The sequence below is a fragment of the Symphodus melops genome (assembly GCF_947650265.1).
Source record: "Symphodus melops genome assembly, chromosome: 4".
In the NCBI taxonomy this organism is placed as follows: Eukaryota; Metazoa; Chordata; class Actinopteri; order Labriformes; family Labridae; genus Symphodus; species Symphodus melops.
In genome coordinates, this window is record NC_136694.1 from 21,096,640 (window position 1) to 21,120,347 (window position 23,708).

The 23,708-nt window shown below is 40.4% G+C and overlaps 2 protein-coding genes and 1 long non-coding RNA gene across 4 annotated transcripts; all 3 read right to left on the reverse strand.

The window, feature by feature from the left end:
- Positions 1 to 2,047: 2,047 nt before the first annotated feature.
- tnfrsf1b (tumor necrosis factor receptor superfamily, member 1B) lies at positions 2,048 to 10,550 on the reverse strand. 2 transcript variants are annotated; one of them, XM_079342128.1, is made up of 10 exons: positions 9,904 to 10,550; positions 8,001 to 9,820; positions 6,569 to 6,671; positions 4,893 to 5,018; positions 4,625 to 4,783; positions 3,676 to 3,769; positions 3,315 to 3,592; positions 3,121 to 3,207; positions 2,894 to 2,952; positions 2,048 to 2,801 (listed from the first exon to the last, which is right to left on the reverse strand). In XM_079342128.1, the coding sequence occupies exons 2-10, from the start codon at positions 8,049 to 8,051 to the stop codon at positions 2,259 to 2,261; spliced, it is 1,500 nt and encodes a 499-aa protein (XP_079198254.1). In that variant the 5' UTR covers positions 8,052 to 9,820; positions 9,904 to 10,550; the 3' UTR covers positions 2,048 to 2,258. The 2 variants fall into 2 exon arrangements, with proteins under 2 accessions (XP_079198254.1, XP_079198253.1); XM_079342127.1 differs by having other exon boundaries at positions 2,048 to 2,804.
- Positions 10,551 to 10,650: 100 nt separating this feature from the next.
- On the reverse strand, positions 10,651 to 23,603 carry miip (migration and invasion inhibitory protein). Its single transcript, XM_079342131.1, has 9 exons — positions 23,243 to 23,603; positions 22,518 to 22,726; positions 14,379 to 14,484; positions 14,188 to 14,299; positions 14,021 to 14,100; positions 13,813 to 13,939; positions 13,348 to 13,444; positions 13,101 to 13,211; positions 10,651 to 11,499 (listed from the first exon to the last, which is right to left on the reverse strand). Exons 1-9 carry the CDS (start codon positions 23,472 to 23,474, stop codon positions 11,365 to 11,367), a joined length of 1,209 nt encoding a protein of 402 aa, XP_079198257.1. The 5' UTR covers positions 23,475 to 23,603; the 3' UTR covers positions 10,651 to 11,364.
- On the reverse strand, positions 11,590 to 13,090 carry LOC306822879. The gene is made up of 2 exons (XR_013778963.1): positions 12,871 to 13,090; positions 11,590 to 11,998 (listed from the first exon to the last, which is right to left on the reverse strand). It is a non-coding gene; the product is annotated as an uncharacterized lncRNA (long non-coding RNA).
- Positions 23,604 to 23,708: the final 105 nt, after the last annotated feature.

The following is a 23,708-nucleotide window of genomic DNA, read 5'->3' on the forward strand; positions in this document are numbered from 1 at the left end:
TCCGGGTCTCTCTTCTCTCCTGAGGCCGTTATTCCTCTAATCCTGCCTGTTTCTGCTCTCTATCACATCTAACAGGTTCAGAATAATAAGCCAGCACATCATTATATGTAAAGGAATACATATTTTCTTCCTATTTATTGACGGGAGTGACACTCGGATCCATGATTTTCTATGTTAAACAGACGGGGATTCAGCGGGACTCCCTTATGTTACGTCACAGCCGAATGCGGAAGTAAAAAGCAAAGACGTGCGAACACGTACTAAAACGTCTCCAGGAGACCCTGTGGGTTATTAATTTCAGAATTTCTTTAAAAACAGTATTGTTAACGTATTTCCCTATGATTAGTTAAGTTTTGTCTTTAACCTGCAATATGCTCTTTAAACACAAGTAAAAGTACCAGTTTAAAACTCATGTAAAAATAAAAAAAAGTAGCTCGAATTTAAAAATAGACTTTAAAAGGGATTTAACCCCTTTTTTTAACCAGCTATGTTTTAATGATGGATAATTTAATAATCAAGGCTTACTTTATAATGTTAAAATAATCAACTTTTTTTATGACCGGAACAGTTAAACTATTTAAGAAAATACTGGCAAGGTATTTATCTAAATAATAATGTAAAGAGTACTTTATTACATTTAGTATACTGATGCTGCTTAGGTCCTGTTTACACGGAGACGCTGTGACAGTAAGACCAGAACCATATAGAGATATGGCTCTGGCCTACACCACATAAGCAATGTTATGATGAATATCCATAATAAACTTGACTATAGAACATATTAGATGTAACACCAGAAGCATCTCTCAAACATTGCTTTTAAAGTAGTCAACAGAGGGATATGCACAGACATGTGACACACACATACACATAGACTTTGAAACTACCGGTACTTTGAGTGGCAGCAGCGCAGCTCTCGCCAGTCCTCCTGTCAGTACAGCTGGATGCAGCGTTAGAGAACCTTCTCATCCTTCCATCCGGACTTAAACATGTTTAAGGTTCTTTTTAAAAGCAAACTGAATCAGCGGGGCCTTGCTTCCGAGCAGCATACTGCGCTGATGCTCTGAGAAGACGCTTTAGAGCATGGAAAATTAGTTTTCACACATGACTGTAGAAGCTCCTAAAGTTAGGACAAAGGTGTGCTGTGAGAACAGTCAACATAGAATGGATTTATACGGATATCCATGACAAAATTAAGTGGGTAAGCCGGCAAAAACAAGCATTTCAGCATCCCCCTATATATGGCCCGCCGATAGCGACGAGTGTGCTGAGACGTCTGAAGGAGAAAAGCTCCCCCAGTGCTCCCTCAGACTGCAGTGTCCACTTTCCACCAGCAGGTGTCAGGAGTGTCCACAGAACGCTCCCTGATATGTCTAAATAGTATACTGTCACACGCTCTTTTACAGAAAGGACACGAGGTGATTATTTATCTTTTAAAAATCGGCAATGTGCGCGGTTTTTTTTTTTTTTTTTACATATTATGCCTCTTGTGACTCAAGCCTACCCGCTAATGTAGGCCCACAGGTTTAACATCACATTTTAATTTGCTACATGTTTATTTTATTTACTTAACTAGCATCAATATTTTCTTTGCATTTGCAAGTTCAAATATAACAGACTTGTTGTTTGTTTGTTTTAATAAATTCTCATTGTAAACATGGAACATTGAAACCAAACAAATAAATACCTTTAGAAGTAAAGGGCTCCCCAGTTATACTGCCTCCAAAAAAAAACACTGCAGGGGCCCTTCTTCTCTCTAAAATACTATACATCTTTACTTTTAATATTGATTATCAATGAAAAAACTGCATTAAAGTAGTATTTGCATTTTGTATTGATAAAGAATCTCCATACTTATATGAAAATAAAGTTTATTATAAGCAATTGTATAAGTTCCATATACAATGTAGCACCCGGGGTTGTAATTAACTACATCAGTGAAGGATATTAGTCACTTCATTTATTATAAATCACATTTAAAAACAGCAATGGCTGACCAAAGTACTGTACATGAAACGAGAACAATACAGCATAAAGGGCAAAAAGACAATATTCAGATTTTTATTTACAGTACAGTTATTTCTATACACATTTTATACACACTGGAAGTGAAGGACTAAGATATAGGAAACAGAATAAATGTTAACTGTCTTGTTGTCTTCGATAAAAGAGGCCATGACCTACAGGTGTGACTTGAAGTCCTTTAGATTGTTTTTATAGTTCTTTATGAAGACGCAAAGGAGAAAACAAATGTTCCTTCATGTACTGTAACTTTCACTCTCTTGCTCTGACATGAGTGTTGTTTTTCCAGCCTCTTGCTGTGGGATGCTTAATGACGTCTCTTCCTCTCCAAATGGAGGTTTACAGTCCTTCTGAATCAATTCTGCGGGCATGACAGAAGGTGTTCCAGCAGAGCCATTTCCTATGTTGAAGGTGATGTTCACATTAACCTGGGGGCTGGTTGCGGTGGGCTGTGGGGAGGCCTGCGTGGCAATGCTGGTCTGTGAAGAGTCCGGGTCTGTCATGGAAAGTAAAGACAGGGGCTCCGACAGAGCAGAGTGTGGATCGTGGAGACATGTTGAGGACTGAAGAGGCCCGATGGACTGCAGAGGCCCGATGGACTGCAGAGGCCCGATGGACTCTTCGCTGCTACAACCACATGGTCTGGTTAAAAATCGGGTGTTGTCACTATACTGATTCTGGTCATTGAAGGCTTGTCCTTTCTCAAGCAGAAGCTGCTGTTCTGGTGAATCTTTTGTAAAGGAGAGCAGCTGGGTTTCCCCTGGATAACCCTCTTTGGTCTGCTGTATGAAGACACAACAAGGTTAGCTTTATACTACACTGATAACGTCTTTTGATTGGTGTTCAAAAAGCAAAGCAAAAGGAGACTTACTTTATCACCAGCCTCACAATTTCCATTTGCATCTACTTTAGGATGAAAGGTTGCAGCATCTGGGCGGAAAAGCAGAGCGAACATGCAGTGAAGGTGAGTAATGTAAGACACTGCTCCAGATAATGACCATAATTAGTCAACATTATTATTGTTCTTATTTTCAACTAGAGGACTCAAAGAATCGAGATACAATCAGGGTTTTACACCAGCATGATTAATGCGGTTACCTTTGTTACTGTTTGTTTTCCAAAGGCACACCAGCATTACTGAGATGAAAAGAAGTATCAATCCAGAGACGGTGGCAATGACTGCAGCTTACAGAAAGGTAAACAGAGACACGGATCAGAAGCAGATGAGGGGAATTTTAAATGCACATTTTTCTTATCATGACTTCAAAAAAAAAAAAAATCTGTCCCCCTACCCAGTGTACTTTCAGAGAGTGTGCCTCGTGGGGGGCTTTTGGTTGAGTGATTGAAAACTGCCTCTGGAGACGTCAGGTTGTTAGATGGTGTGGGGTCAGTCGGCCCTCGTGGATCCTTGGAGTGTGAGGTTGCTGCGATGTTGCTCGTCGTGCTCATCGGTCTTGTACTTGTCAACACAACTTCTAAGTCACTGGGTTTCTGTGAGGTTTGAGGCTCAGGTTCACACACAGTGTTTGAGGTAGCATTTCCTTTTCTAACAGTAGCCCTTCCATGACAGCTGGAGAGACAAAAGAGAGAGAAGGGTACAAAAAATCTGATCTCCCAAACAGCTGTGTACAGATGTGACTATCCTTCACTCACTTTGTATGAGGCAAACAATGGTCAGTGGAAGAGACTGTATCAGAAAACTTCCCTTCTGGGCAGGGTGCACACCTCACATTTGAGACAGCCGTACCTGAAAACAGCATGTTGTCATTTTAAAACATTTCACCATCAGTCATTACATTTAATTTCAAGTTTATAATACACAATAGAGGTAACATCTGAGGGTAAGGATTAATCCAAGTTTGATGTTACTGGGTTTATATTCAGCCTTCTTCACAACGTTTATGATGGTTTTATGCATTTGGTTTGATCAAATAGTTAAATAAAATTAAAAAAAACTTTGACAGATTGATTGTCAATAGGAAATACCTACATTTGCAACATTAAAACTTTAATTCTCTCTCTTCAGAAAAATATTTAAGAATAAAATAAATGGTAACTACAGATGCAAACAGCTGTGATGGCTGTTAATGTCGTTTTAGATTATCTCAGGATCGTAGGTCAGTTATTTTAAAACCAAGAAAAAAACAAATTGCGATTCATGGATGCCTTTTTGAAAAATTAGAGGCCCTTAACGTGCTTTGGTCTAGGATTCAGCTCCATATTCCAATTGAAATATTTTAAATTCACTGTTCAGAGTGTGGTTAGGGTCAGAGGCAATGATGTTAATGACTCAAATGAGGTTTGCTCGAATATACCAGACACTCATCTTTGAGGTCTCCGTAACGTTAACTGCGGTCCCTGAGTCAAGAAAACGAAACTTGTTTTTTAGTAACAAACTTTTTTATAATCTCTTGAAATAAGTCTTTACTTTTTAATCATGTCACAGAGTAACTACAGAAATGGGCCCTTTAGTCATAGTCAAATGTTGTAATCTTTCGATTTAAAAAAAAAAAAAGCTAAGAGGAACCCAGTTGTTCACAGCATCTGTAAAATCAAATAAACGTTTAAAAATAGATATCGTTAAAAAATATCAGGTGCATACCTGGCACAGACACTCCATAACCAGCTTTGCATAATCTGTAAATGCTACACTCTCCACAGTATGGCTCTTCATAGTCCATGGTGCAGAACATCCCGGGTTGGCACCGACACTTTGAATTCACAGTTGAAGAGCAGTTGAGGGCATACTGTAGACCTTTATCTGTGTTTGGTGAAGGGGACGTTTAGCTTAGAAGGCAAGTTCATTTCGAGAATAAAACAAAGTATTGAACATTATTTTTTTTACAGACATTTGAAGGGAAGCTTCTTACTTGCTTTGCATTTTTTGCAGGATCGGCAGTTTGGAGAGTAGTTTCTTCCCTCCATGTACTGTTCTGCTGGACATGGCTCACACACTGTGTCAGTAGTGTCAGAACATTCTTGTTTCAGTCGCTGTCCTGTTTTTAAATACATTATAATCCTTATTAATCCATATAGTTACTGTAAATTTCACGTTTATTATATCCGCAGAGAAGCGACCTGATTTCCACCAACAGACAAAAATGTGAAGATTGAAAAATGTCACAGTATTACTCACACATTTCCCTTGATAATGTGAACAAGGCCACCCATAAGGTGGAAATAAAGGGGAAACCTGGAGGTTAGCAAAGAAAAACATTTTCCATCCTAATCTATAGCAAAAATTAGCATTTTATTTTACAGCTAAATACTCAACATTAACTCTTAAAGTGACAATAACACACGTTCTTTTTCTTGTTTTCTCTTAAGAAAGTGTAGCCTGTTTCAACATACAAACCCCCTCCTCTTAAAATGATATGAGACTTTTCTTTCGTAATGTTACCGACATAAACAGGCCCAGTAAACTTAACTGTTTTGCCAGTTGTAGCGTAATCGGTGTTGCCATTCCAGGACCTTCACAGAGTTAGGATGCCAGAGGATGAGGGTGTTTGACCCCAACTAGAACTCCTAACCAAATTTGTTCCAGTCAGCTCCCAAGGCTAATGCTCGCACATGGCACTGCTTCAACTGAGAATAACATTCGCCTTCATTCATAGAAATAATGTCATCTTTCAAAGTTTAAAATGTTTTTTCTTGCAATCCCAAAGCTTTACACAGTGATAGTGGTACATTTGACAGACTAATTGCCTTTACATTTTAAAGTTGCTGTAGTTTGGAAATATGAACAAGGAGGCCTATGCTAGCTAAGCAGCCACACAGGGTTAAATTAGACTCGGTAGCAGATTTATCTAATGTTGTTTTACTGATACTTATTGTGATTTAAAAAAAAGTAGCACTGCTTTACAAAAAAAGAACTTCTTCATGTTTCACAAGATCAGCAACTAAAGACGTTTCATACTGAGTCAGCAGGAACTAAAAATGTCAGCCAGAGTTTTTCCTAATCCATCCATAATCTGTTAAGAGGAGTTGAAAAGACAAAATCATCGGTAGTTCGACCTAGCAGAAGTAAATTGGCAGTTGTGACAACAAAAAAATAAAAAATAAAGTCATAGTGACATAAAACAAAAAGGGAAACTTGTCAGTGGCAATGTATTACAAATAAAGTGGAAAGGAAAAAACAGTATAAATTACTAATAAGTAATTCAAGCACACAAGACACACACGACACCATTCACAAATGAGTCTTCTGCATGTACTTTGAGTACTTTCTCAAACTGTGGTGCTCTTCAGTGAGTTTAGACTAACAATAGACTGTGACTGTGGCTAACATCTATTTTGGCATATCCACAATGCAGTCGTGCATGGATGTATTGCTTAGACATATTGTATAAATAAGCCATATGTCAGCTGCTGTGTTGCCAATGATCGTGATAAATGATAATCATCAACTGCAGTAGGTGTTGTGTTTTAATCATCACACCTTCACGCCCAAGCTTTAGCAACATTTTCACAACTTGTGTCATCAGCTGACTTCTGTTGTACTTCTAAGTCAGTACTGAGACAGTTTTGTGTGATTCTCTGCACCTACCAGGAGGACACCTCTTGCAGCACAGGTTCGAGTTGTCTGACAGGTATTCTCCTGTTGGGTGCCGACACTTTCCAGAGTCTGGCCGATAGGCCTGAGAGCATACCTGTTGAAAAGAGAGATGAAACTTTGGGTGTTTTTTCGAGAAAGCATATATGTATTTACTAATCCCCTGATAGATATGAGCTGAAGAGACTCTGTCGGGGATTGCACGTTAAGAAAAAGAGGTTTTAAAATGACTTAAGAGGGAGTTTGTAGCCAGCTTTTATATCACACCAAAACTTTAACTGGTTATGTACCTTCTAACGATAACAAAAAAAAAAAAGTAATTTTATAACCATCTATGTTTTCATAGGCTGACACAGGCTTGTTGAAACAAGATTTTTAAGTCGAACCAGACCAACCACACTTGCACCCATCTTTTCCCGTCTGGTAATGCTGCTGGCCTGATCTGAGACCTTCTCAACAGGTGGCCTTTGTTCTGAGTTTGAAGAGGTGGATTTCACCCCTACAGTATCTCTCCTCTCTGTGGGGCTCTTTTTTTTCAAGTATTCAGGCTGTGGGTTCTGCATAAATGCATCATGCAGGTGCAACCCTTCCTTTCACCAACCAAATATCATGTGCTGATGTGAAACAGTGCATGGGTGACGACACACCTGTCCTGTGCACTTGCCTTCCAATTACAAGCAAAACGCGAAATATGCTGACAGCACTGTATTTCTTGTATAACAGGAAGTAGAGATGTTAACCTCGAAGCCCTCAGTTATGAGGCATATGCTTGTTTTGTGGTATGGCCACCAGCAACAGGTGATGTGATGAGAGGGTGGAACCTCTGTGAAGCTCTTATCATTTACAGACCTTTTCTCTCCTGGCTGCAGGCCAAAACTTACTCATGTTCTTTAGCAGAAATTTTAAAATGAAACTGGAGGTCAGTAGAAAGTAATTTGGGGCATTATTTCATAACCGAAAGTCTGAACAATGAGTCATTCCTTCGGAAACTGTATCTGAAATCAAGTGACTGAAACTGAATATTCATAAGAGTCACCTCAGCACAATGATGTTTTAGATCCATACAGTAAGACAATACAGTAACAATTATAAAGCTCAGGGCATCATACAGGAAATAAGTATAAAAAAAACAAACAAAAAACAAAAACAGTAGTCTCAATTTTTCAACCCATGAGAGGTGACAGACGTTTCCCTAACCGAAATATATTAAAAAGATGAACTTTTGAGAGTAAATTAAGGTTAAAAAATGAGTGTTGCTTATAAACTTTAAACCTAAACTTTTATCTTTCTTTGTGTTTAAGCAGTTTTATATCGGGTGAAACCAATCACTGCCACATACCTAAGCAGATCCTGATAAGACTATGCACGTGCAAATATGCACGACATGCTGACAGACAGACAGACAGACAGACAGACACAAACATACCGTCGGAGTTCGGATGTTCAGCAGAACCAGCAGAATAAGTATGTCCTTCATTGCTTCTTTAAAACGTAGAGGATACAGCCAACAGCGTGCGTACAGCACTGATCATTTTAAAAAGGCGGTCCGGCGGTGTGTGAAAACAGGAGTGATTTCCTTGAACTCAGTCGAGTGTTTGGAGGAAGGAAACAAGCGGGCAGGCATCAGACACATTCTCAGCTCTGATGTGAAAAAAATACCCTGTGAGGTAAGAGTGAGATGAAGCCATGTCTTGAATCATTTGATGTATTTTTTATTTTTTTGGCTAAGTGTGATCGAAAACAAAAGGTGATACAATGTTATTTCCCTGTTTGAATACTTGCACACTAAACCCTTTACAGCATGTTATCTTCATATTAATGCAGCAACTTAATGTCACAATGAATACATTATTGCATGTCACCTTTGCTAATTCAATTTGGAACTTCAGGATATTCTTTAAATCTAAAGCCAAACACTTGACCCAGTCAAGTCAACTTTAGATATAACAGCCATGGTGGACCAAAGTGCTGTGCGGTCAAATACATTACATCCAAAACATACCCCAATACAAAAAATGTAATAGCTGAAACCCTTGACAGACAGGTAAATAGTTCCGTATGCCTTTTTTATTTGACTTAAAGTAAGTATATCTGCATAGTTCCCTTTCTGAGTGGTTTATGCCAGTTATTAGAAGATTTACTTAATTGATCTCCAATGGGGAAATTTTATTTTTATGTTAAGTGACCAATGTGCTGCACCAAATTTTATAGTAAAAACGATGAAGCTCCTAAGAAAACAGGAAGTGAACTCATTCAATTTCTATTCCTGTTTATATACAGAAAAAGTCCAAATGCAGTTCAGTCTCTCACAACAATCAGCAACTGCTTTAGTCAGGATGACAAACACGTTCACAAAGAGTCTTTTTTTTTTTTTTTTAAGAGCTGCTTGATCTATGTTGCCTGAGCCGCCTTTGCTGTGACAGGATACTGTAGCGGATAGTTAGATAATAAAGGTCTTGTTGCTCCACATTCCTAACCCACAGGCCAAGGTTTGTTTCTCTGTAACTGTGTGGATGAAAACAAAAAAAAGAGATAAAATGAGGGTCGGCCTCTGCTTATTGTGAGATTGTATTGTAATGTATTTAAGCTAAGCCTTCGCAGGTCTTCTTCGATGTTTTGTCTTTTTCTCTAAACATCAACATGCAGTTTAAACCAGTGTCATTAAAATTTATATCAAGAAATGAAAACACTCCTGTCTCTCATTCCTTCAACTACACGGTGTAAGCCTTGAACAAAAGGTCAAGAGTTATTCAACAGGTGAAACTGTCTTCTTTCTATTTCTGTTCTGTTCTGTACAGTACGTGCTGGCCAGTTGTCTTTTGTTTGTTCCTGCATGAGACGTTGACATTTCACAATAGAGTTCCCCCTCCCACATACTCCGCATTACTCAAAGCACAGAAGTAGAAGCAATGTACTTGTGTGAGTAAATTAGTCTAATCAAGTCATTCAGAGGATGATTTTTAATGAAACACCTTCAGTCTGTGTCTAAGGATAAATGTGACTTCAGGAAATTGAACATTTATGGAAGGTCTTAGCATTATTTATTTTCGACTTGCCCTACTTTAATGTCTGACTGCGCTGATTGTGTACACTCACTGTGATCTTCTGTCGCGTCATTTCCAAAAGTACGGCCCAGTTACATACAGTAAAGCATCACAGGTTTTTCTCCTCTGTACTTTTACCTGAACAATACTAAGACAACAAAATATACAGCTAACAGGAAACCGCTTTTAATTGTTTGAGATTCTCTTCAATGTTTTCTCGTTTTTGAAGATAACTTTTTGGAAAAATGTTTATTAACATTCAGAAGCTGAGGATTGGAGTTAAACATGCCCCCCCAGCTACTATGCCGTACAATTCTTGTATGGTATGAAACAGAGAGCAATGACTGCTGAGATTTAAAAAGTGCAGTATGCGTTTTAAAAATGATCAGGGTTTAGCTCAAAATGGAAAACAGAATAAAAGAGTGCTAATCATCTAGACTTCAGTGATTTATTTTGCTTTGAAAAACAAATCACAGGTTATCATTTCAGAAAAATGTAATTGTGGTCCGACTTCAACATCAGATCAAAGCAAAGGCTTTATTGTTTCTGTGCCTCAGCTCATTAACTCAGTTTTCACTGTAGACTGTCATAGTCCCAAGTTGAAAAGTTAAAAAGTACAGACAATTAAAATAAAAGATCATATGATAGAATGATTTCAGAGGTAGATTGTCTTTGAGAAAAGAAAAAAAAAGTGTTAAACTCAAACTTAGTTTCACAAATCTGATCTAACACAAAGTTTCACTCCTGTGTGATAGAATCGGATATCTGTGGAAAAAAAAGCAACAGTGTGGTCGACAGATAGCAGCAGCGGGGGACGTAACGCTTTGAAACCAAAAAATCCGATATGGTATTTTTTAACATGAACACAAAATATATCAACATTTATTTATTTGTAGATGTATTTCCTTCATCGAACAAACAATACAATTTAATACAGACATAAAATCTCAGATCTTGAATGAAAAGGAGCAGAAAGAAGAGTAAGGTCATGTAATCTGCCCCTCCTTAACAAGACATTAACTAAAAACGTCATTCAAAATAATTCAGTTCATTTTATTGAACATGCACTTACACGTTTTCGTGTCCTCAAATGTTTTAGACACAAAGTGGAAAAACTGAAGTGTCATAGGTGGAACTGTTTCAGAATGTGACACAGAGCTCTTTGTGGTTTCTTGTGAAAAACAACCTCTGCATTGACAGTGGCCCCAAGGTCTGGCTCTACAAAGTTTGCCGTCCTGTTTTAAGGAAGCGGCAAAGGAAGTAGAAAGCAGAAGTGAATTAGGAGTCACAGCAAAGAGCTGGAAAGGAAACATGAAGTTACGTCTGAGTAACAGAGACGATTCACAAAGACTTCCTCAATGCTGTGTGTGTTCATGGCCTTTAGTCTTCCATTGTGGCCCAACGTTGTGATTTTCTTCTCATGTGCATGAGGCTGCTGACTGTCACATTTGGTGTCTAAATTTGTTACAACAGGAAATAAATGCTAAAATCTAGCATTTAATTTTCTGCTGATTATGCATAATCTCCAGTTTCAAATTCCTATTCTCACAGATGTCAACGCAGTCTGGCATTCTCAATTCAAATTGTTGTCTTATCAACTCTACTTTTAACATTTACAGCAGATATTACTGTAATTTTAACATTAAAAAATAAATCAATAAAATGCTTTTCAAATACTTAAAAAGGAAGTCATCATGAAGGTTCAGGGGAACAGCTGAATTCCATAAATCAGATGCTGACAACCTGTCAGTACAAAGGGTAAGACTTAACTCCCAGTTTCCTTTTAGGAGATGAGTGTTGGAATTTGTGGCGAGCCAAGCGGGAGACATCTGAGATCTGGTCACACACCTGGTTACTGGACTTTTTAGATTCAGGGAAATCCTGAGAAAATATATTTTAAAAAAAACATATACACATTGAGATTGTATGTGATCAAAAGGTACAACAATTATTATTTTATTTTTTTCTCCCCCCTGTCATGTTTGAACATGTCAACCCGCTTCTCGGGCAGGTTTTACACTACTATTATCAGAGTGAAAACAGAAGACATGTTGAAGAAACTAAAGCACTGGTGTAATTATTAATACTGTTAATTAAAACTAGAGCCTGACCGAATTGTAAATCAGTGTTTCAGTGCACTGTTGGCCAATAAAAGCTTTTGTTGAACTGTAAAATAAAACGACAATCCTGTCTTCTTTATATGTCTTTTCCCAAGTGTTCGATAACTGCATATGAGGGATCAATGTATTTAATGTCTTTGTATATCTATATATTTCTATCTCTTAAGATAGAATAGATGTAAGAAAAAAATCTTGCTCAATATATCGACATCTGTATTTTAGCATCGGTATCAGCCCCATTGATCCTTATTGGTAGGGCGCTAATAAAAACTACCGTAAATTCCGGACTATAAGCCGCTACTTTTTTCTCACACTTCGAGCACTGCGGCTTCTACTCCGGTGCGGCTAATGCATGGATTTTTTATGGGGGACAATGAGCTTCTGCCGCAAAAACATTTGACTTCGTCACGTCGGATCTTAATATCAGTCATTTTGCGCTTCATGCACGCACCCTCATGATGGAAAACACACGGAGAAATGCATATGATGTAGCTTTCAAGTTAAAGGCGATCGACCTGGCTGTCAAAGAAGCTAACAGAGCTGCTGCACGTTAAGATGACACTGACAGCGACAACAGAGACTGAGGAAGTGAGTAATGAAGTCATTCTGAGGCAGTGAATGGATGGACTTTTTCTTGTGAAATATATTATGGTCATCTTTTTCATCAGCCGTGTTACAGACACCGTCGGCTAGGCTTCGTATTGTAACAGTTCATGTTGTAAAGTCAGTAGTTGATAATGTGTTCATAATTCCGATTATGTGGAGAGTCAGTGAATGCACCAGCGCGAACGTGTTTACAGTCTATGGTGTTGAGTGGCTGTATGAGAGAACGCTGGGGGAGAGAGTTGGATTGTTACGGCAAGTTATGTGTTGCTCTCTGCTGTAAACGGCGTGGTCACGGCCGACAGTGATCGGGTTATTAAAAGTTATTAATATTTGAACGCTCCTTTAACGTCCGTACGGACGCTACAGTATTTGCGGATGTTACCGGTAGCCTACGTCTGTGTAAATACCTCTTGTTATAGCGTGGACACCTGCGGCTTATAATCAAGTGCGGCTTATATATGTACAAATACATTTATTTACTTATTTTTAGCCGGTGCGGCTTATATCCAGGTGCGCTCAATAGTACGGAATTTACGGTACATTCTTTATCTTGGTCAGTTTTAAGACCTTGTTATTGGTTCAACAGATACTTATGGGGACACTTCAAGCAACAGAGGTATTGTCAATATTCTTTGCTTAGTTCCACCTTTGATTTTCTTTTTACAGTAGGTAAAAAGCAAACAAACAAACAAACAATATTTACAGTTTTATTTTGTAAAAGAAAAAAAAAAGATGTCACAGCATGCGGTATCTCACCTCTAATAGTAACTGGGTGGAGCTCTTTTTGTCCAGACTGCTCCTCAGGTCGAGGCTGCTGGGTGGAAGCAGCGTGCTCTGACCTTTGTTTGACCAAGCAGAGAGACAGTGCTGTACAAGAGAGACAAATCCAAATATCCGTTTAAATCAAACAAAGTGGTTAAACGACAATTTGTAACAATCAAACGAATAAAAATAGCACAGATTAGCAGTCATAAACTGTCTCGCAGAGGAATGGCTTACTCACTGATGGTAACCCCAAACTGTCTGAAGGGTCAAAGCTGCATCGTCGATGAGCTTTGTGTTTGTAAGGTGGCAAGAGGGTAGTGCGAGGGATGCTGACCCTTAGAAAGAAAAGCAAAACATTTTGAGAGACTGTTTACATGTTCTTCAGAGGTGCAATGCTGAGGATAGGAAGATAAGAAAATATTTTTTGTTCGTATGAATTGAAAATGAAGAGAAAATACTTTTGAATCAGTTGAAAGCCCCAAATAATCGGACCAAGAGGATTTCTCACAGATTCAAACTTTTTTGGATTGTTTAGAATTTAAGTTGTGGTCTATATGGCTGAATGGATGATGCATCATTCTATCTCAAAATGGAAACATCTTCAGTAGATACATTTATTTACAATTTAGAAAACGTTTGTGTAATAGTGATGACCTGTTATTGTGGGGGGATAACATGCATTCAAAGGTCACATCATTATTACCTGATGAGCGCTGGTTCAGCAGTCGTGTGAGGGTGGGAGGACTTGTGCTTTTTGCAAACCGGGCAGCATTCTTGAGAGTGCAGAGGCACCGGGAACAGTCTGCTGTTTATCCTGTAGGAGAAAGTACCTGGGAAAATAAAGGTGAACAAGCAGACATGAGCAATACATCAGATTTCATAAAAAGACAAATGAGGGTAGAGAATCTTACACTGGTGAGTATCCACATTAGCCTCTGGGTCATCGCTGTCAGTTAGAGGTGGCGGGACTGAAGGGCTCTCCTCTGAAAATCTAGGAGGAGAAAAGACCCATCAGCTATCATCGGTAAACATAACACACACATTGAGCCACAAGAGCAATTAAGTGTGAAGCACTCACTCTGCTTGTGAGATGCGGACACACTCGTCACTGTTAAGCGATCGAAACATGCGCAGGTCATTGTAGAAAGCGTCAGAGCGCTCAATCGAGGAGTCTTCAGTGTCGAGGACTCCTATAAGTGAACAGACATGACGTGTTAGGGCTGCATGAGATGACTGTGTGTATGAAACAGACAGACTGATGAGGCCTACCTGCTATCCAGTCGTATCCAAGCAGAGGCTGCAAATGACGCCTGTCAGACGCACACATCTCTTCACATCCATCAACCGGAGATTTGACCCGACTCCACTCCTCCCTCTGCAAAAACAAAGTCGTGTAGCAGAATATTTGATGTGTGGTAGGTGTTTTGAAGGGGGTTCAGGGGGAGAGGGCTGTCACCATGGGCATCTGCCAGAATGCATGAGTTGGAGACCGTAGCAGGTTCAAAGGGGTTTATTTGGTTAAATAATAATAATAACCACAGGAGAAAAAAAACACATGAAATGTTGGTGCAGCTCTGAAAGACAAAATAACACAATATTAGAATAATTAAAACAGGACTGTTCAACTTAGAATTTCTTTTAAAGGGAAATAAAGTACTTAAGCAAAATTAAAGTAGACTAGACAACTAAAAAACAGTAATGAGGAAAAACCACCTTACCAGCTCTGAACTGCCACCCCATGTGAAGATCCAAACGTGAGTGATGAGGAGTGCCATCTTAAATAAGCCGTGAACAGGTGAATGCAATTGAACTAATCAGTGACAGTGCAACCACATGCAATCAGGGAGGAGGGAGAAACCAGGAAGTGTTCTGAAGTGAGGTGCAGTAAAATAATAAGGAGGAAACCTGTGGGGAACTAGTGATCTTTGCTACAATCGCCCCATATTTCTAGAGAGAAATATAAATAAATAAAAAGATCACTAAACAACGTCCTCAGGAATGGCAGGAAGTGGGATTAGTTTTGCAACTGGTCTGATATAGGTCTTTCCTTTTACTAGAACTTCAGCTGCCCTAATGAGTTCATCTTTACTTGGGATAAGCCGGGTCACTTCTCCTACTGGCCAAAGAGCTCTTGGTAGTTGGGGATCAAGGATCATAACGACAGAGTTCAACTTCAACTCTGGTTTGTCCCTTTTCCATTTCTGCCGTGGTTGTAGTGATGGTAGGTAGGATTTAGTGAAATGTTTCCAGAAATGATCGGACAGTATCTGTGTATGGCGCCAACGCCGTCGACTGAGGAGTTCAGAATCTGGATAGGATACCAGAGGGAGTGATGCATCATGTCGTCCCATAACAAGAAGGTTGGGGGTGACTGGATCAACATCTGTGATATCTGAAGATACATAGCCAAGTGGTTTAGAATTAAGGATTCCTTCTATTTCAATTAGGACTGTTCTCAGAACCTCTTCAGTGACCATCTGTGCACCAATGGTCGTCTTTAGAGCATTCTTGACTGAACGTATTTCACGTTCCCAAACTCCACCAAAGTGGGGGGCATGAGGTGGATTGAAACGGAAGTCAATTTTCCCTTTAGCTAGTGCCGATTGGAGAGTGGGACAGAGGTTGTTGAAGGTTTCCTGTAATTCCTTGTTTCCTCCTCTGAAGTTGGTTCCTTGATCACACAAGATCTCGTTTGGCGTTCCTCTTCGGGAGGTGAATCTTCGAAGAGCCATCAGGAAAGAGTCAGTGTCCAAGCTATTGACGAGGTCGAGATGTACACATTTGGTTGTGAGACATTTGAATATTAAACCCCACCTCTTTTCACATCTGCGGCCAACCTTGACATTGTATGGACCAAAACAGTCTACTCCAGTGGAATAGAAAGGCGGTTCAAGAAGCCTGAGACGAGCAGCAGGCAAGTCAGCCATTTTTGGGATGATTGGGTTTGCACGCCACTTCTGACATGATACACAGCGGTGCTGATGTTTTCTCACTGCTTCTCGTCCTCTCAAGATCCAATACTTTCGACGTATCTCAGCAAAGAGTCTTTCTGAACCAGTGTGGTGTAATTTCTCATCATAATCTTGAATGATCAATCCTGTGATATAGTGAGTAGGATCAAGTAGAATTGGATGCATCGATACAGATTCGAGATGATGACTTTGTCTTAATCGCCCTCCCACATGAATGAGTCCAGAGGTTCTACAGAGCTCAGGGGATAGGCAAAGTAAGCGACTATGTGAGGGAAGGGGTTTACTTGATTGAAGACAAACTAGGTCCTCACCAAAGCTTTCCAACTGTGCGTTACGCAGAATTTCCTGTTCTGCCTTCAGGTAGTCAGCTGCTGATGGATTTCCAGATGTTGGAACAGAGAGAGCTTTGGCGGTGGCATCAAGAAGCTCTTGAAAAGTCTTGAAGCTATTACCATTAGAAGCATCAGCAATCGCGTTGATAACACCACAAAAGTGAGACCTTTTCAACTCTGTTTGATCACTATCCAGTTCTGCAGATTTGAGCTTGGGCCAATTTTCTGATGATTCATACAGGAATGATGGCCCATTTGTCCATCTGCCAGGACTGAGGATTTCTTGCAAGGATTTGCCTCTTGTAACATCGTCTGCGGGGTTGTTAGCTGAATCAACATAATTCCAATCATGTGAGTTTGTAAGATTTTGGATTTCCGACACTCTTGCTCCTACAAACACTTTAAATCGGCAGGAGTCTGCCTGCAGCCAATGAAGGACAGTTGTTGAATCGGTCCAAAGTGTTATGTTGTTTATTGGTAGTGTCAGTTCCTTTCTTAATAGGTCACAGATGTGAGCACCGGATAATGCTGCACATAGTTCCAGTCTCGGCACTGACAGCTGCCGTTTTGGCGAGACACGGGAACGAGCGAGTATGAAACTCAGCTCCACTTGGCCTTTACAATCCTCTGATCGCAAATATGCAACCGCTCCGTAGGCTTGTTCAGAAGCATCACAAAAGATGTGGATGTCTTGAATTGTTTCTGTTGTATCCATCTTCTTGGAAGTATAACAGCGAGGAAAGGTGATTTGAGATAGGTGTTGTAGTTCTTGCTCCCAGGAATTCCAAGCTGTAAGAATGTCATGTGGAAGGAGGGGATCATCCCAATCCCTCTCTTTCCTCCACAGTTGTTGAACCAGGAGTTTTGCACGAGTTGTGAAAGGTAGGAGGTAACCTAAAGGGTCATACAGATGTGCCAAGACTCTATAGATGTGCCGCATGGTTATGAGGTGTGTCTCCACAGACTTGAATTTGTAACCAAATCGGTCAGGTTTGCAGTTCCAGAGCAGTCCAAGCGTGCGCTCCGGGGGATCAGCCCTTTCTTCAGACAGCCAATGTTCACTGCTTTCAGACCTTGCTTCTGCAGGTAAGTGGTTGATGACATTAGGATCATTGCTTGCCCATTGACGGAGGTCGAAGCCTCCTGCTGAGAGAGTGGCTCTTAGTTTATCAAGGAGGGTCCGAGCTTCCACAGCTGAAGGAAAACTTTGCAAGCAATTATCGACATAGAAGCATTTGTTTACTGAATACAGCACGTCTTTGTCTGATTGATGGTCATCTTTCACATGGGTTTGCAGGGCATAAATCGCACAGCAGGGACTACAGGTGGTACCAAAAGGAAGAACTTGCCATTGATACACTGTTGGAGGAACATCCTTTTTCATATCACGCCAGAGGAATCGAAGAAGGGGCTTGTCTTGGGGCAGGAGGCGGATTTGGTGAAACATGCCTTTAATGTCTCCACTTATTGCTACAGCATGTTGTCTGAAGCGTAGTAGCACACCAAGGAGGGATGGTCCCAGGATAGGTCCAGGTAAGAGATATTTATTAAGGCATTGTCCTTGGAAAGTGAATGAACAATCAAAAACAATCCGATCCTTTTCATTGTGAGTAACATTGTGATGAGGAATATACCAAGCTTCTTTGGTGTTGTAAACTTCATCAGGGGTCAGCTTCACCACATATCCAGCTTCCTCTAGCTTTGAAATTTGCTCACAGTATGAGCTTGCTTTGTTTGGATCCTTGAATAGTCGAGATTCTGTGTTACGGAGTCTTGACATTACTGCTGTTTGAGGTATATTCAGAAGGGGTGAGTTTGCTAGTCTGAGAAGAGGAGTGGCATAGTGTTGAACACCATTAACTAGAATTCTTCTTGTTGCCGTTTCAAGAAGCTCCATGGCTTGTTTGTCTTGCCTTGACCTGATGACAACTTTCTCACTGTGTACAGGAAGGGTGTCAAGTTTCCGAAGTTTTTCAACATGGTAGCGCAACTCTTCTGCAGGGGATCCGATGGACAAGAACAAGCATTGGGTAGACGCTGAGGAATTGCGCAACTGAACTTCTCTGATGGGACCTTGGAGTGTCCATCCTAACAGAGTTTTGACAGCTGCAGGGGATCCAGAAGGGCCTAACTGGATTGGAGCTGTAGGAGTAATGAGGTGGATGTGATCTGAGCCAATGAGCAGTAGAGGTGATGCCTTTTCCATGGATGGTAGCGGAATGTCTCTTAGATGCTTGTATTTTCGCTGGAGGGTTTGTACGGGATAAGTGTGGTCGGAAAGTGCCAACTGGCTTGCAGTGAAAGCATGTTGGATGGTAAAGGTCTTCTCTGGGTGTGCAGCAGGAGAGATCTGGAAACTGACAGATGAACCATGAAGAGTTTCAACATCCTGGCGAACTGTTCTCAGTGATAATGTTTCTGATTGTCCAACCAGGTGAAGGTTTTGAGCAGCTGATTGGAGCAGAATTGTTCTTTGTGAACCATCATCAAGAACAGCACATGTTTTTAAAATTCGGTCACCATTGCGGAGAATCACATTGACGACTTTCAGGAGGACACCATTACTGTCACCTGGTCTGTCGAGGTACAGTGTCTTGACAGCAGGACCAGGGAAGTTGTTGGTTCTCTGATTTACGTCACAGAGAATCTGCAGATGTCTCCTTTTGCAGGTGGCACAGAATTTCTTTAGATCACACTTTACAGATTGATGAGTCCGAGCACAACGCCAACAACGTCTGTTCTCCTTTATCCAGTTGATCTTCTGATCCTTGGTCATAACAGTAAACTCTGGACATCTGCTGATGTGGTGTTCTGTTGAATGACAATATGCACAAGTTGCTGTAGACTTCTGAAAGAGCTCTGATTGTCTGGTCTCATTGGGTTTGTTTATTCCATGTAGAATTGTTGTCATGGCTGGTATTGACTTATAGGGCTGTTTCTGTTGATTGAGATATGGGATGGAGTTTTCCTTTCTAGGTTGACAACGGGCTTCAGTTTGTAACCAGGATGAAAACATCTGTAAATCGTATGTTAGGACACCCTGATTGCGGCATACATGGCGTTTAAAACGACTGGAATGTTCTGCTGGCAGTTTTTCTAGGAGGCGATCTACATGAGACCCGCAGAGAAGTTCAGCATGTCCTTCATTTTCCATTGTGCTAAGAAGACCAACTAGTGCTTGAACACGAAGAGCAAAGTCATCCAGAGTGTGGCCGTCACCAGCTCTTATGGGAGGAAGATCCATGATGTTTCGAAGTTCTTTCAATGCCAGTTGTCTCGGCTGTCCATATCGTTCATCCAGTGCTTTGAGTGCTTGTGTATAAGGGTCAGGAGCAAAGGAGAAAGCAAGTGCCAGTCTTTTGGCTTGATCCACTTTAAGATGATCGAGAAGAATGTGATATTTGAAGTGTTCCGTCTCATTGGGGTCTAGGAGATTACTTAGTGCCATACGTAACATTCTGTACTGCAGCTCATCTTCTCTTCTTAGGTCGGGGAAAGATGGACCTTCAACTTTGTAAACATGAGTTCGGCCAGCAGTGGACGCCAAGAGTCTCTGCTCCTGGTGAGCACTAGATATAGGGGGCTGAAGAACTGAGGATGAAATATCTGGCAGGGGAGAAAGGGGAACTAGAGGCTGTGTAGGGTTAAAACAAGGATTCAATGGCTCAGAACTAGGAAATTGAGGATTGCAATCTTGGGGTGCGGCAGGTAGGCTGGATCTTGGCAATTCTTCTGCAGAAAGGATAGGTTGAGGTAAACCAGTTAAAGGAACTGCAGCATCCAGGATTGATACATTTTGGATATGGGGTAGGGCAGAAGAAACAGCAGCAGGATGACGCTTGACCGCTGGTGGACAGGAGGAGGAATGGTACTGTTTGGGTATAGCACCCAGAGACCTGACATTCTGTTGATCAACTGGAGAAACTGTTGGTTCGCTACATACATAGGGTCGATTTCTTGAGGATGAAGCGGATTTTGAGGAATATGGAGTACACGATCTATCCATGAAACTTTGGACATTCCTCATAGTTACAAGCAGTTCTTTCAGTAGTTCAGTCTGATCAGTTGGTACAGGATGTGGAGAATGCTCTTCATATTTATCGTCTGTTTCATGTCTCTGGAGCTCTTGTAGTCTGTCCTGCATCTCATGTGTGTTTTCCTGTGGTTGGTCTGTTACCGGATGGGTACATTCAGTTTGGCATGACGCACCTTTAACTTGAGGATATTGTACGTCATAGTCCTGAAGATAAGTTGGAAGGCGAGGGGTACGCTCAGAGCGTCTTAAAAACTCATTGTTTGTTGAGGAATCCATAGTAAACAGTCAATCTCCGGCTCGAAGGACCATGTTTTGAAGGGGGTTCAGGGGGAGAGGGCTGTCACCATGGGCATCTGCCAGAATGCATGAGTTGGAGACCGTAGCAGGTTCAAAGGGGTTTATTTGGTTAAATAATAATAATAACCACAGGAGAAAAAAAACACATGAAATGTTGGTGCAGCTCTGAAAGACAAAATAACACAATATTAGAATAATTAAAACAGGACTGTTCAACTTAGAATTTCTTTTAAAGGGAAATAAAGTACTTAAGCAAAATTAAAGTAGACTAGACAACTAAAAAACAGTAATGAGGAAAAACCACCTTACCAGCTCTGAACTGCCACCCCATGTGAAGATCCAAACGTGAGTGATGAGGAGTGCCATCTTAAATAAGCCGTGAACAGGTGAATGCAATTGAACTAATCAGTGACAGTGCAACCACATGCAATCAGGGAGGAGGGAGAAACCAGGAAGTGTTCTGAAGTGAGGTGCAGTAAAATAATAAGGAGGAAACCTGTGGGGAACTAGTGATCTTTGCTACAGTAGGTATTCAGTAAACATTTTTACTAACAGAATAGAAGTACATTTTCTTACCAAGGTTACAAAATGCTTTACAGACAAAAAAAACCAAACAAACGAGAAAGGGCTCCACATAAAAAAAAAGGTCTATTAACTGTCAGTAAGACTTCGCAAAGCATTCATAAAAGCTTAAAATGTGCTTATGACAACAAGGTTAGAATAAATAGTTCCAAAGCGCCCCCTGTGGTCCAATAGAGGCATGTTTATAAACTCTTGTTTTCTGTGTGTGCATCTTGACAGAGCTGGGCACCTTTATAGAATCAATAAAACATTTTCCACTGTCCAAAGATGGGAAGGGTTCCAGAATAACCAATTCATACCGTCCTATTTTTTTTTTGGCATCCTCCTATTAAGCGCACCAATCCGAACGCTAAGCGGTGCAGCTAGACACGCTGCAGTGCGTTGATTGGTGGAAAGAATCGCCCAGGTTTAAAAAAGTCCAGTGGATTTGGAGAGAGTCATGTTCAGGTTGTTTTGTTTTTTTGTTTTTTTATGACTAATGTCAGTGCGCAGCATGAGCCCGTGGAAGATCTCAGAGATGAAGACCATCCAAGGAATCATTTATCTTTGTTTAGTGTGTCACTTCTGACCAGACCGCTTAGTGGAAACAGGGGCTTAGCGGAGTTTAAAATCCAGCTTTGATGGACTTCACTCATGGCACTTTAATAGCTTTGTAAAGATTTAAATGTTTAGAAACAGTCTCCAAAGGAAAATTTAATTGTAAATATTTCTCAAATTTGATATTAAGTTCACAGTAGTAGAAGAGTCTGGTCCCTTTTAAAGCTGAGAAGCTCAATGATCTAAACTTAAGTTTTACATTATTGCCTCATTTTTGTAGCTGAGGTTTAGTAGTCTTTTGAAACATTTACTATTTCTCTGGATTTATACAACCTCCAACACAGTTTAGTTGTTCAGTTTTTTAACATCAAAAAAGTTTAAATATCTCAAAACGGTTGCGTTTATTTGGCTGATTTACATTTTATTATTTTAACAGGAGCACTAGGGCTGTAAATGAGCTTGATTACAACTAAGTCAACTAAGGTGTTTCATTAAAAAGGTGAGTGACATGTGGCTGAGGGTGATTCCTTTTACAGCGCGAAATACATTATTCCTTTGAATCATGTGGTTTTGACTATTACTTTATGTAAGAGCTGAAATTCAAGGGACAGGGTCGGGGTAGCGGTAGGCTTTCATTGGTTTCTCTTCTTACCGGTTCCTCGTGTTGTCTTCTTAGACAGGACTCAGTGCTAGTTGGCCTTTTGTCCTGCAGCCTGTCGTGCACTTGAGGAGGTCTGTCACTGCTTCTCAAATGGTCTGATGCTGTTACAGGTCTACGGTCAGCTGTCTCTCTGCTGTGTTTGGGGGTCAAACATGATCTTGATCTATTGCCTTGGACTCCTATTTGATTCTCACATTCATCTGATTGGGAAACATGAAAACAGATTTCTCAGTCAAAGATCAGGCTTTCACTGAAGTGTTAAGAGATGTACAGCCTAAATGAACTACACATGTGCAACATCAAAAAAAGAAAATTGTCAGAGATTTAAGAATTCATTGTTGTCAATGGAGTTTAATAAGTTTTCAAACCAAGGCACATACATGATTTGAAATACATTATTTCACTGTTTAATGCAAGCTTTCTCCTTGCCACGTACTCCAGTTGAGAAAAAGCGAGCAGGTGGACATTGGGTTGGTTATTTAGAATTTATTTAATTTTTAGATTTATATTTCAATTTAATGGGCGATTATAAAATCCAGCGTAAAAACCACACTTTGGGGTCATGCGTACAAGCTTTGAGTTCGTGTGGGGACATTATTTATGTTGCATCTGTATCTATTCATGTTGTAGCCAATATTGCGCAATAGTTAAGTGCAGAGATTTTTAAATCTTGAAACGTCAGCACCTTTGGCTTCATTAAAAAGACAGTTTATTACCTGCAAATCTCACTGTAGGTTTGTTGAGAGCTGCCCTGGCTGGAGCGAGGTCACCGCTGGTCAGGATGAAGAGCTCTGCAGGCTCTCTCCTCTCAGCCTCGTCCTCTCTCTCCCTCTTGCGGCTTTGACTGCACCCTCTCAGTCGCTCCAGTTTCCCTCTCTGCTCATGCAGCTGGTTCAATAAGTCTTTGTTACGGTGTCGTAATGCCTCAAGTCGGTCTGAAGAGGACATGCTTTAAGAAGTAATACTTATTTAACTTTAAACTCGTGTTATTTATAGAGAAGAAAGAAGCGGAAGTTGCAGATTTTTTTTGCGATTCAAACCAAACTCAACGAGCTCCATAACAACGCGTTGATAACAATGATTTCATTGGCTGTGAAGAGTATACACGTCGTACGTTGCGTGATGACGAAACGCTTTCTTAAAGGGGCAGGCACATGTTAAGCGTCAGGACACGATATCCAC